General features: G+C 30.2%; 1 protein-coding gene across 2 annotated transcripts in view; it reads left to right on the top strand.

Annotated features, from left to right (window-relative positions):
• Positions 1 to 12,939, top strand: part of LOC126757001 (cell adhesion molecule Dscam2) — a 169,031-nt gene that overhangs the window by 137,223 nt on the left and 18,869 nt on the right. For both annotated transcript variants that reach the window (XR_007666670.1, XM_050470543.1), the window contains 8 exons: positions 1,065 to 1,184; positions 1,242 to 2,468; positions 2,596 to 2,751; positions 2,815 to 3,498; positions 3,554 to 3,662; positions 3,733 to 3,909; positions 3,995 to 4,161; positions 10,343 to 10,555. Coding sequence is in view for 1 of the 2 variants with exons in the window: in XM_050470543.1 (XP_050326500.1) it covers positions 1,065 to 1,184; positions 1,242 to 2,468; positions 2,596 to 2,751; positions 2,815 to 3,498; positions 3,554 to 3,662; positions 3,733 to 3,909; positions 3,995 to 4,161; positions 10,343 to 10,555 (2,853 nt within the window). In the remaining variant the exon portion in view is untranslated. The remainder of the gene's footprint in view (positions 1 to 1,064; positions 1,185 to 1,241; positions 2,469 to 2,595; positions 2,752 to 2,814; positions 3,499 to 3,553; positions 3,663 to 3,732; positions 3,910 to 3,994; positions 4,162 to 10,342; positions 10,556 to 12,939) is intronic.

The raw sequence follows: 12,939 nt of genomic DNA, 5'->3' as shown, positions 1-12,939 counted from the left end.
CAAGTAATAATGTCAACATAACAGAAAAATAATCATGGACATATTCTCGTTTGTTGAAAAAGCAATTACCAACTGCCTGCACTAAAAAATCTTTTTCCATTTTTGTAAGCTTGAGATATGTATAACAATGTTCATAAACAAAATTGTACAGGACGAGTTGAGATGTGTCAAAAATTAGAAAAATCTCTCTTAAAATCTTAAAATCACATATTGAGTTCTTACTGTCGGTTCTTTTATTTTATTAATATATTATATTTAAAATTGATGTAGTTTTAATAGAAGGCAATGATAAATACTTTGCCACATTTCACTTTTTATTATCACCAGAAGTTAAAATAAATCAATTCAAATAAATAATGAAATACCCAAATATTTTATACATAAATTTCAGTTAAAAGGAGATATAACAATTAGTAAAAATTTAAATAATTAAAATAACGAAAACTTAATTCTATTTTCAAGAAAGTTGATGACAGGTAGTTAAAGAAATCGGAAATCGATCATAAGAACATTTCTCATTACATAGAGTGCACACTATTGCGTTTATTGTGTCAACAGTTAGTCATGTTATGAAAAAATAAAAACAAATTTAATATGGATTTGTTAAATGCGAAATATTTCTAAATAGTAAATATTGTGAGACAAAAAATTATAAAATTTTTGAGGTAACATATAGATAAAGTTTATTTTAATATTAAAGTTACTTAAAAACAACATCAACATTTTCGTAAGTACAGCAAGCTGATGTGAAATGGTAAATAAAATTTAAAAATAAAGACTTACAGTCAAATAAAAATATTTTAATAAATAATTGTATTTCAACTAAGATGAATATAAATTTTAACTTGTAAATAAATTAAAGTATATAAAGTCCAACTACTATAAAATTACCACTTCACTTCAGCTTTGTCCTCCGTCCGTCTGTTGAGAATTTTCAAACACTGCCGCATGTCCTCTAAATGTTACTGATTAATTAAGAAACACAATGAAATATGCTAACATATTTTTTCTTTACCAATTCTTCGAATTCGCAACTACCGTTTGATTTGATTGAAACACAACAGTACCACCAAGATGGATACTCGAACCCACCGACAAGGCTTTCGCACAAGGCTCCGACGCTAAAGTTGAATGCAAAGCTGACGGCTTTCCTAAACCACAAGTGACATGGAAGAAAGCTGTTGGTGAGTAAATGCAGATGTGCGAAAAATCATAAAAACTAAGTCTTAAAATATTCTCAGGTGATACACCCGGTGAATATAAGGACTTGAAGAAGAACGATAATATACGCGTAGAAGAAGGCACACTACATATTGACAACATCCAGAAGACAAATGAAGGTTATTATCTCTGCGAGGCTATTAATGGTATTGGCTCTGGACTTTCGGCCGTCATTATGATTAGCGTACAGGCACCACCAGAATTTACCGAGAAATTGCGCAATCAAACTGCACGTCGTGGCGAACCAGCGGTCTTGCAATGCGAAGCTAAAGGCGAAAAACCCATTGGCATCTTATGGAACATGAATAATGTGCGTTTGGACCCCAAGAATGATAACCGTTATACAATTCGTGAGGAAATACTCTCCACCGGTGTGATGTCTAGCTTGTCAATTAAACGTACCGAACGCTCAGATTCTGCACTCTTTACTTGCTTGGCCACTAATGCATTTGGCTCAGATGATGCTAGCATTAATATGATTATACAGGAAGTACCCGAGATGCCTTACGCTTTGAAGGTTTTAGACAAATCTGGCCGCTCCGTACAATTGAGCTGGGCGCAACCCTACGATGGCAATTCACCACTTATCCGTTATATTATTGAATTCAAACGCTCACGCGCATCTTGGGACGAAGTAGATCGTGTTATGGTACCCGGACATACAACTGAAGCGCAAGTACAGAAACTAAGTCCCGCAACAACCTACAATATACGCATCGTGGCCGAAAATGCTATTGGTACATCGCAATCATCGGAAGCTGTGACAATCATTACCGCCGAGGAGGCACCATCTGGCAAGCCACAAAATATTAAAGTTGAACCAGTGAATCAGACCACACTGCGCGTTACCTGGAAACCACCAGCACGATCTGAATGGAATGGTGAAATTTTGGGTTATTATGTTGGCTATAAACTATCGAACACCAATTCTTCATACGTTTTCGAGACTGTTAACTTTTTGACTGAAGAAGGCAAAGAACATAGCTTGGAATTGAACAACTTGCGCGTTTATACCCAGTACTCTGTCGTGATACAAGCTTTCAATAAGATCGGCGCTGGTCCCTTGAGCGATGAGGAGAAACAATTTACTGCTGAGGGCACACCAAGTCAACCACCAAGCGACACTGCCTGCACCACATTGACCTCGCAAACAATACGCGTCAGCTGGGTGAGCCCACCACTCGAATCGGCCAATGGTGTGATCAAGACCTACAAGGTGGTATATGCGCCTAGCGATGAGTGGTATGGTGAGTATCTAGGCATGATCAAAATATGAAATTATAGTGTTTAATTTTATTTATTTTAAAACAAAATTATTTGAATGAATTATTACTTTTTATTATTTTGCTAAATAATTGTGCTCTCTCGCCAAAGATGACACCAAACGTCACTACAAGAAGACTGCTTCCTCCGACACCGTTTTACATGGCCTCAAGAAATTCACCAACTACACAATGCAAGTGCTCGCCACCACCGCTGGCGGCGATGGCGTACGCAGCGCACCCATCCACTGTCAAACCGAACCTGATGGTGAGCCAAATGCAAAAATTATATGTTTTAAGACTAGTAAACATGATCTCTCTCGCATTGCAGTTCCCGAAGCACCCACCGATGTAAAGGCTTTGGTTAAAGGCCACGCTGCCATACTCGTCTCATGGCGTCCACCAGCACAACCCAATGGCATCATACAACAATACACTGTCTACTCGAAAGTTGAAGGCGCCGAGGGTGAACCCAAGAGCCAGAAAATACCACAACATCAAATGAGTTTTGAAGCAGTCGATTTGGAAAAGAATAAGCCATACGAATTCTGGGTCACCGCTAGTACCAACATTGGCGAAGGACAACAATCTAAGAGCATTGTAGCGATGCCCAGCGACCAAGTGCCCGCTAAGATCGCCTCATTCGATGATACTTTTACTGCAACATTCAAGGAAGACGCCAAAATGCCATGCTTAGCTGTTGGTTCACCACAACCCGAGATCACATGGAAGGTTAAAGGTGTTGAATTTACCAGCAACGATCGTATGCGCGTCATGGCTGATGGCACATTGTTAATTAAAACGGTTAATCGTCAAGATGCCGGTGAATATTCGTGTCATGCTGAAAACTCGATTGCCAAGGATTCCATTACACATAAGTTAATTGTGCTCGCGCCACCACAATCACCTCAGGTATCACTTTCGGCCACCACAACCGATTCGTTGACTGTCAAAGTGAAGCCACATGAGGGAGACACCGCGCCACTACATGGTTACACACTGCACTACAAGCCAGGTGAGCTCGCATGCAGTTTTTTGTATAATATGTATATTAAACATTTTTTGGGCAGAATTCGGCGAATGGGAAACTGCTGAGGTCTCTGTGGACGCACAAAAATTCACTATCGAAAATCTGCTTTGCGGCTCACGCTATCAAGTCTATGCTACCGGTTTCAATAAGTGCGCATTGTGGAATAAACAATTTATAACTTTAGCTTTTAATATATTGTTTTTTCGAATCCACTTTTAGCATCGGCGCTGGCGAAGCTTCGGACATTCTGAACACGCGCACCAAAGGCTATAAACCCAAACTGCCAGAGAAACAACGTTTCATTGAGGTTTCATCGAACTCGGTTTCACTGCACTTCAAGGCCTGGAAAGATGGCGGCTGCCCCATGTCTCACTTTGTTGTAGAAAACAAAAAGCGGTTGGTGTAACTGCAACATAATTATTTTTTTTTTTAATTTTTTCAAAATTTCTTCGTCTACTGCAACTGAAAATTCTCTTTCTAGCGAACATGCTGAATGGAATCAAATTTCGAATAATGTCAAACCCGATAATAACTACGTTGTGTTGGATCTAGAGCCCGCCACCTGGTACAATCTCCGTATTACCGCACATAATTCTGCCGGTTTCACGGTTGCCGAATATGATTTTGCCACTTTGACGGTGACTGGAGGTATTTACTTTCTGTTTTCCAATTTGCATTTGTATATATTTGTATATTCAAGTACATACATACATATATTTACATAGTTAATGATTGCCTTTACGAGCGCACATATGTAAATGCATGGATACATATGTATGTATGTGTCCAATGTACATGTGTTTGTCGAAAAGTCGTAAGAGTTTTCGCATTGCTTTTGTACATACTATACATATGTATATAAAATAGAACTACAGTAGAGAGTGGAAAAATGCTGCAGATTTAAATAATTGTATTTAGTTAAAAATATTTAAAGATTCTAAAAAGTATTAAAATTGCCTAGAACAAAAATTTGTGCGGAGCTGAATAGAAATTGACAAAAAGAAATTAAAATTCAAAAATTTCAATTTAAAAATAAATATTTTATATTTCAATTCAAACAAATAATACCTGAAATGTATTTATTTGTGTCTATCAAAAATAAAAATTTAAGTTAAAAAAATATTTGTTATGAAATTCAAAACAAGTCATGCGAATTTCAAATAACAAAAATTAATTTCAAAAATCTGAATTTCGTTTAAATTAAAAAAAATTATAAAATCAAATGAAAATAATATTTAAATATTACTAAACTTTTTAAGATTGAAAAAAGATTAATTTTAAAAATATTAGAAATTAAGATTGTTGCAACTTAAAAAAAATATTTAAATTACAAAAAAAAAAATGATAATTTGATGATAAAATTAAATGTTAATAAAATTATTTTCATAACCTTTAAATATTGTTATAATTTTTATGTAATAAAAAAATTATTTTACAAAATTTTATAAAATTAATCTTATTGCAATAGAAAAAATATATTCTAATTAAAAAAAGTAAAAAAAATGATAATAATATTTAATTATTGTTAAAATTTTTAAAATTGAAAAATATAACTTTTATAAATATTAAAAACTAATATTATTCCGACATCAAAAATTAATTTTAAATTAAAAAAATATGAAATAAAATAATATTTAATAATATAATAATATTTATATAATATAATAAATATAATAAACTTTTTAAAATTGAAAAATATAAATTTTTAAAATATTAAAAATTAATATTGCAAAATAAATTTTTATTAGAAAAAAAATGAAAAGAAAATAATAATTAATTATTGTTAAAGTTTTTAAAATAAAAAATATATGTTTTTTTTAAATTAATATTAGTGCAACTTAAAAAAATATTTTTAATAAAAAGGCATAAAATGAAATGAAAATGATATTTAAATATTGTTAAAATTTTTAAAATTAAAAAAATATTTATACTTAAAAAATATTAAAAAATTAATATTGCAATATCAAAAACTAAATTTTATTTAAAAAAAATGAATTATATTTAAATATAAATTAAAATTTATAAATTAAAAAACATATATTTAAAAAATATTAAAATTTAATAGGTTGAAATACCAAAAAAATATTTAAAAAAAACATTAAAAAATTAAGATAAAATTTAAATATTATTAAAATTTTTATATTGAAAAAAATATAAACTAAAAAAATATAAATTTTAAAAATATTAAAAAATTTATATTAATAAATATTACGTTTTTTTTATTAAAACTTGAACTCCTGCAGCATTTTCACCACTAATGCAAATAACAAAAAAAAACGAGTTTGTTGTGGATATAAATTGTAGTAAAACAAATATTGCTAGTTGATGAAAGCACCTGAATGCTTTGTTTTTGCAACTCGTCTGCCAATGCAAGATTTAAAAAATGCCAAAATGTTAAATAATTGAACCCAAGATAATTCACCACAAAGAAATGCAAAGTTGAATTTAGTAAATTTTTGCTTTTTATGCAAACAACTTATTTTGTTTATTTTGCCATGTAAAAAATTATAACCTTAAAGCACTTAAAAATTATACAAAATTTTAGTTTTTGTAAAATATTTCAAAAGCTGTTTATCCGTTTTTTAAAAACTTTTTTTGCTAAAAAAAATTATTTATTTATGCAAAATTTTAATGCTGAAGGATTTTAGTTTTTTATACTTATTTTTGCATAAAGTGTAATTTAATTTTTATTCAGCATTTTTTGTGTCAATGCTTATATATTTGTTTCTATTTATTTATTTCGATTATTGTTTTTGTACAAACTAGTAATGCAATGTAGAAAAAAACTGAAAATATGGCGTTTGAACGCATATTGCTCGTACTCGTAAATATGGTATCTATAATTTTTATTGCGTAAATGCAATTTGTTTTTATCCCCAACTCACCAATCACCCAAATTCACGTTAAACTTGTAAATTTAAAGAAAAATGTTTGAAAATAAGTTTTTTTTTGTTTTATAGAAATCCACAACCACTGCCACCATTACACCAAATGAAAGTTTATCATGTTAGAAAAGTATTTAAACGTAACGTATCTATCTGGTCTAGCATTTGTGTAGTTCGAAAAAGTCTACAAACAAAAATGGCATTGTCTTTCATGCTGATTTTCTGTTGAAATGCTTCTTGATTTAATTTTTAGTTTTTTCTCATAGTATTTTTGAGTCTCATTAATTTTTAATAGAAAAAATATTATTTTTTTCTTCACAAAGTGAAAGTTGTGTTGTTGTGACATGAAATGCATAAAAATTAATAAGTCTTTTCTTTCTGATTCTTATTTGATTCCTCTAGCGATTTAGATCTTATCATTTCTATTTACATATGTTGTTAAACCAGTTATAAAACCGGTTATAAATCCGGTTGCATACCGGTTACATAAATACGACTGTTATTGGAACGGGCCAACTTACTCCACTGTAATTCTTTTTGAAACTTTTCATCTTCAAAAGCGCGATGAAACTTATCCACAGAAACTTAACTCCTTGAATATTGTAAATATTTTTGCATGAAAACTCATTGTATAACTGTTCCAATGCTCTGCTCCTAAATATACTGTAACTTGATGGTAAAGATCTTTAAACATTTCGAAAGCAAAAATCCGTCAAAAGCATAACAAACAATTCCCAGAAAGGCTTACGTACGATAATTTCATATATTTCATACAAAGATGAATTTATACTTGCTTAGATAAGGTATATGCTCCGGAAGCTTACTAAAAATCAGCGCCATAAATAACTCACATTTGTTGTTTTGTCATTTCATCTTTTATACAATGGTCACTATGTCATATCCTTACTTGGCGTAGTCTAAATTTTACATTTGGTCTGATCTGAAATCCAAACTTTCCCGCTAAATGCTCTCCAACCGTTTTAGAGACTTTATACATGCACTACATGCTGCCGGTCCAAAACAAATATCTCTGATTATGAATGTGTAAAAATTTTTCAGCTAAGGTTTTCAAAAGATTTTTTCTCCTCACTGTCTGCAGTGAGTAATGAATTTTGTCAAAATCAGACAAAATCATTGACATAACCGAAGAAACACATAAAAAATATGTTCTTAACAAGTTTAGGTTTCTTACATTAGTTGTCGTACGCTGTATTGAGCCTTAGTGGATTTAGTCACCTTTGTATAATGCTTGTGTCTGAAATATAAAATGTATAGTCTGAATTCTCCACTCAACCTAATATGAAATACAACCCTGTCTGTTGAAAACGAAAGAAGCAACAATTAACGCATTTTCAGAGTAAAAGGAGTTTTCTGTTCTGGGCTTAAAAGAGATTCCAAATTTTAAAATTTAGCAAACCAATGCAAAATAATAATAATAACAACAACACACGCTTTCTATTTGAGCTTGATAATTATTTTATTTACTTTTTTTATTTAAAATTTATGCATCCTAATATTTTATTGAACATAAAATCGCTATGCATTCTAGATCACAGCTAGAGGCAGAACATCAACACTAACCTTATAGCTTTTCATCTAGAACAGCTTAACCCTTATTTGTATTGGGGTTCCAAGAATACTTAGAACATTATTTAATATTCGAAAAATATATTAATTTATGAAAACAAAAACTGTAAACGAAGGGATTGTTTTTACCTGCAACAACCAAAGCGCTGCTTCAACCTCCATTTCCTACACACATACAAATGAGTGTCAAGATTCTTTCATTAAAAAAAATTGCATAACTGAAAAAATGAATACATTTTTATAAAGAACAGAAGAAAGGAGTTCACTGCGTCTCTCTGAGTTTATTTCGTTTTTCAATTTGAGTCTTTTTATCTCGATTTGTAACAAATTTGAATTCGATTATAATTCGATTACTATTTAGTTTGACATAACACACATACATAAATATATATATGGGAATGTATAAATGTTAATGCATTTATATATATTTATATATATACATAACACACATACACATTGTCATTTGTGAAATATTCATACATTAATTACATGCATACATACATAAGAATTACCACGCATCAAAAGCATATTTATCGAGAAATATCAATTAAACCGTTATTTAAATAATAAGTTAAATAAATATTTATCATAATCTACATACATACATACATTCATACAATGTATATGTATAAAGCAAAATATTTATAACTTTTAATTAAGGAATGCTGTTCGAATTTGCGGAGTTTCAAATTAAATTTACTTGCATAACTTAAAGTTACGGCTGTTATTTGCTTACGTTTGGATAGTTTTAATCAAATACTTAATGAATATTACAATTAGCATTAGTTAGCATAAAAATGGACAAAACAAATTGCATTTAGCCATAATTAATTAGTGTTTTTTAACATTATTGCATTTACTAGACTTAACAAAAATATAAAGTGAATTTTAATCATAGAGAAACTGTAGTATTTCGAAGAAATTTACTACTTAAAATGATTATAAGCAAGCAGAACTTACGTTCGCACATTCGAAATTCAAGTTCGAAATTTCGAAGTTAATGTTCGAAAATTCGAAGTTATGTTTAAAACATACGCAATGTTTTTAACGATTAAATTTATAAAGTTTCGCATTAACTTCGAAATTCGTGTTCGAAACTTGCATATAATATTTTTTAACCCCACTGTGCTGTACACTGAATAATTGAAATTGCAAAAAATTATGTTAATTTGTTATTAAAATTCACTTTAATCTTTACTTAAAACTGTAATATAGTGAATTAATAGCTTTAAAATTTTTCACAATTTCTTTCGTGTTAACGAAGCTGTTTAACCACTCAATAAATAAAACTACGCTTGATTTTCGCTCTTGCAACTATTTGCAATTAAAATGTATGTGTTGTGCCATTAAAACCAACTGTTTCCAAAGTAACATGTTTTTCTACGAAATTTGCGTTACACGTTTTAAACTCTTTACTCTTATTAATTAAATTTCTTTTTACTTATATAAACACAAGCAAAAATTTCGAATTCAACTTTTGTATACATAAATAAATTTGATAAAGAAAACAAAGTAATGTTTCGAAAAAATAAGTATAATTTCGAAAAACGAAATACTCTACATTGCATTGACGTTTTAACCGAGTAATGCCAAAATTTGGGCTTTCTATCTTTCTCTGTGTCTCTTTTCTCTCTTTATCTTTCTCTCTCTTTGTGTGTGTGTGTGTGTATGTTTGTGCGCTTCTACAAACTTTGGTTGTTACAGGAACAATTGCCCCTTCGCGTGACTTACCCGAACTAACCGCCGAGGATACGATACGCATCATACTTTCCAACTTAAATTTAGTTGTACCGGTGGTAGCTGCTCTACTCGTTATTATCATAGCGATAATTGTTATTTGTGTTCTACGTAGCAAAGGCAATCATCACAAAGGTATATACACTGAATATTATTAATGGAATTTTCTTTTTTTTGTTTCTTTCTTTCCATTGTGTTATTACATACTTCTACGATCACTGAAACTCTCTCTCTCTATAATGCGTTTAATATGACGACGTTAAACAAATCAACAAAACAAAACCAATTTTATGTTTGTTAATGTTTTCATTTCGGCTAATTCGACACAACAAAAAACATGAATAAAAAAATTTAAATACTTTGTAAAAATGCATCCGTACCCTACTATGAACAAAATTTTAACTATTTAAATGTTTGGCTTGACATAATTATCGATATGAACAACATATGTAATTTTCGAATATTCGAAAATACAATTTCGAAAATTCGAACATTATCATAATGCATGCAATAACGCTATAATATATTAAAATATAAATAAAACTGGGTTTGTATTTATAAAAACTACTTTCGAACATAAAAACTACGTCATAAATTGTGTATGTGCGCCGAAAAATCAGGCACCATTGCACCACTTGACGATGGTCGCGGTGCAGGCAATCTGAATACGCGTATACGCCTGCCCGCCTGGATGCCCGAATGGCTGGACTTGAATTTTATGGTGCCTTTAATAGCCACAGTCATTGTGGTAGCGGTTGGTATACTTGTTGTATGTGTAGCGCTTTCCAGACGCCGTGCTGATGACTTGCGTGGAGGACAAAAGGATGTGTACTGTAGGTTTTGCATTTTCCTATGCTTAAACATACATAGCAAAGTGCTTTCATGAATAATAATAACCATTGTTATTGTATTATTTTATATTTAATGTGGAAAGTATTGATTTTCATATTTTATTTCTGTTTTGAAAAATTCTAACTAGAAACTTATGTTCATCGCCAAATTGCTTACACTTGGCGCTTGATAAAGAAATTAATTAATATCTAATCACTACAAAATCGGTAAAAAAAAAAATATTTACTGTTAATAATTGTTTTCGTGTTAAATGTTACGCTATATTCGTTATTACTAACCTTATACACTTGTATATAAAACATAATACTTAGCATGAATCCTTGCCAATTTTAAAAATAATTATAATTAACAAAAACAACACAAATATACCAACACACAATTCGGAAAATACTAAATGATCCTATAAAAATTACGAACATTCTCGCAACTTTTTTTAATAACAGTAACTAGGAAGTGTAAAAAGGAAGTAAAGAGCATTTGAAACACCCTGCTTTCAGTTTTAATTTCAGATGTTACAAATTACTCTCGAATGTTTTGAAATCAGCTAAGAATTAAAATTCGAACTCCTTATTAAATTCCATTAGAAAATCTAGTAGCACTTTTGAATACATATATAAACATATTTACTCGTATGTAATCGTTGTTGTAGTAATGTAAATGTTAAAATGATTACTCATATATGTATATATGTACAGCTATATATTTAAGTGTTGAAAATTATGTCCATCATGTCATCTCATTAACAAATTGGTTATACCCACCCTTAGAAAAGTAAATGTTTTAAATACGGAGATTGGTATATTTATAGCAAGCCCAAAAAAAAGATTTTTTATATGATTTTGTAAACCTCATTACTTATAAAATAACTTATATTTTAACTTTTTGTTTAAACTATGCAAAAGAGAAAAATTTGTAAAAATTTCTAAGACCATTTTCGAATTAAAAAAAAATCAGTTAGGACTTATTCATTTAATCACTGCACTCACTGGAACTAAAGGAAATTTTCACTTCGATATTTTATCTTTTGAAGAATTTCGTTTTTGAGATACAAAGTATATCCGAAATTGAGAGCTTACAGAGAATAGCTCAAAGCTTTATTATTGTTTAAAGAAGCTTTGATAAAAAATCATCTTTGTTAATTTTCAATTTCAGAGTTAACAGTTAAGGTAAAACTAATTATTTAGAATTTTAGGCTGCCAGGTTATGTGGGTTTTGTGGCTAAAAAATTGCCTATTTCTTATCTTTGTTATTAATAAAATGAATTAATTAATTATTACAACTTTTGAGTATATGAACCACCCAAAAACGTCTCCTCGCGATTGTCATAGTAATGGACGAATGATTCATCTAAAATTAAAAATAAGATTTCATCGGGTAGTCGATGAGTATAGGTCGTCGTTAATGAAGGCATTTCGAAAAAGAAAATGAATTTTGACAAATTTGCACACAAAGCAGTATAATTTTAGGTATAATTTTTACCACAAACTGCCTTGAAAATAATTAGTTGTAATCGACAAAAAAAAAAATCATGCAATCATCAGGAGGTCATCCTAACTAGAAGAACTGTGAAATTTTTCAATAAGATCGTTTCACTAGTTGCTGAGAAATCGGCACCATCGACTTTGAAAGCGATGTTTTGAGAAAAACTCGATCAAATATTGAAGTGGTCGACCATTCTAGTCTGACAGGCTGCTCTCACAAAAGCTCTACCTCCTACACTTTTATTGCGGTGCCTGAAGCTTTGGGAAAATATTCTAAAAAAACAATTTTTTGAAATTTAAAAAATCACCTAACTCCTTAATTTTTCACGAAATTTTCTATTTACTTCATTTTAAGAGTAGAAATTTTATAATTCTTTTCTGAAAGTTAAGGGGTTATATACAGTTAGAAGGCCGAATTTTCAAGAATTCTTTTTTAGAAAACTTTTAAATTTATTTACCCAAAAATTTGTATTAATGTATTTTTAAACAGTGTTATAGGATTTAGTATTAGTAAAAATATTTATTTGGAAAGGAGCACTTCGATATCTGATCTTTGGGAGCTCCTCTCAAAAAAGACGTTTTGCGGTGACCACTATATCTCTGAACTGGGTCCACTGGATTTAAAATACCAAACAGATTTCGTTAAAGTAATGTCAAATCTAGCAATTAATCGAAGGAATAAGCAAAATACAATTTTTTGACAAAATGACGCTTTCTTAAAAAAAACGATTTTTGACCAACATTTCGGCCTTAAATTGTTTATAAAATATATTTATGGGTGAGAAAAAATCTTCGATTAGTTACCAAAAATATATTTAAGAAGCTCATGTTTTGGAGTAATGTTGGGCACCTACTTTGAAAACATCACTTTCAGTAAAGCGTTT

This window comes from Bactrocera neohumeralis, chromosome 4 (genome assembly GCF_024586455.1).
Source record: "Bactrocera neohumeralis isolate Rockhampton chromosome 4, APGP_CSIRO_Bneo_wtdbg2-racon-allhic-juicebox.fasta_v2, whole genome shotgun sequence".
Taxonomy (NCBI): Eukaryota; Metazoa; Arthropoda; class Insecta; order Diptera; family Tephritidae; genus Bactrocera; species Bactrocera neohumeralis.
This window is presented reverse-complemented; position numbering and strand designations above follow the sequence as displayed.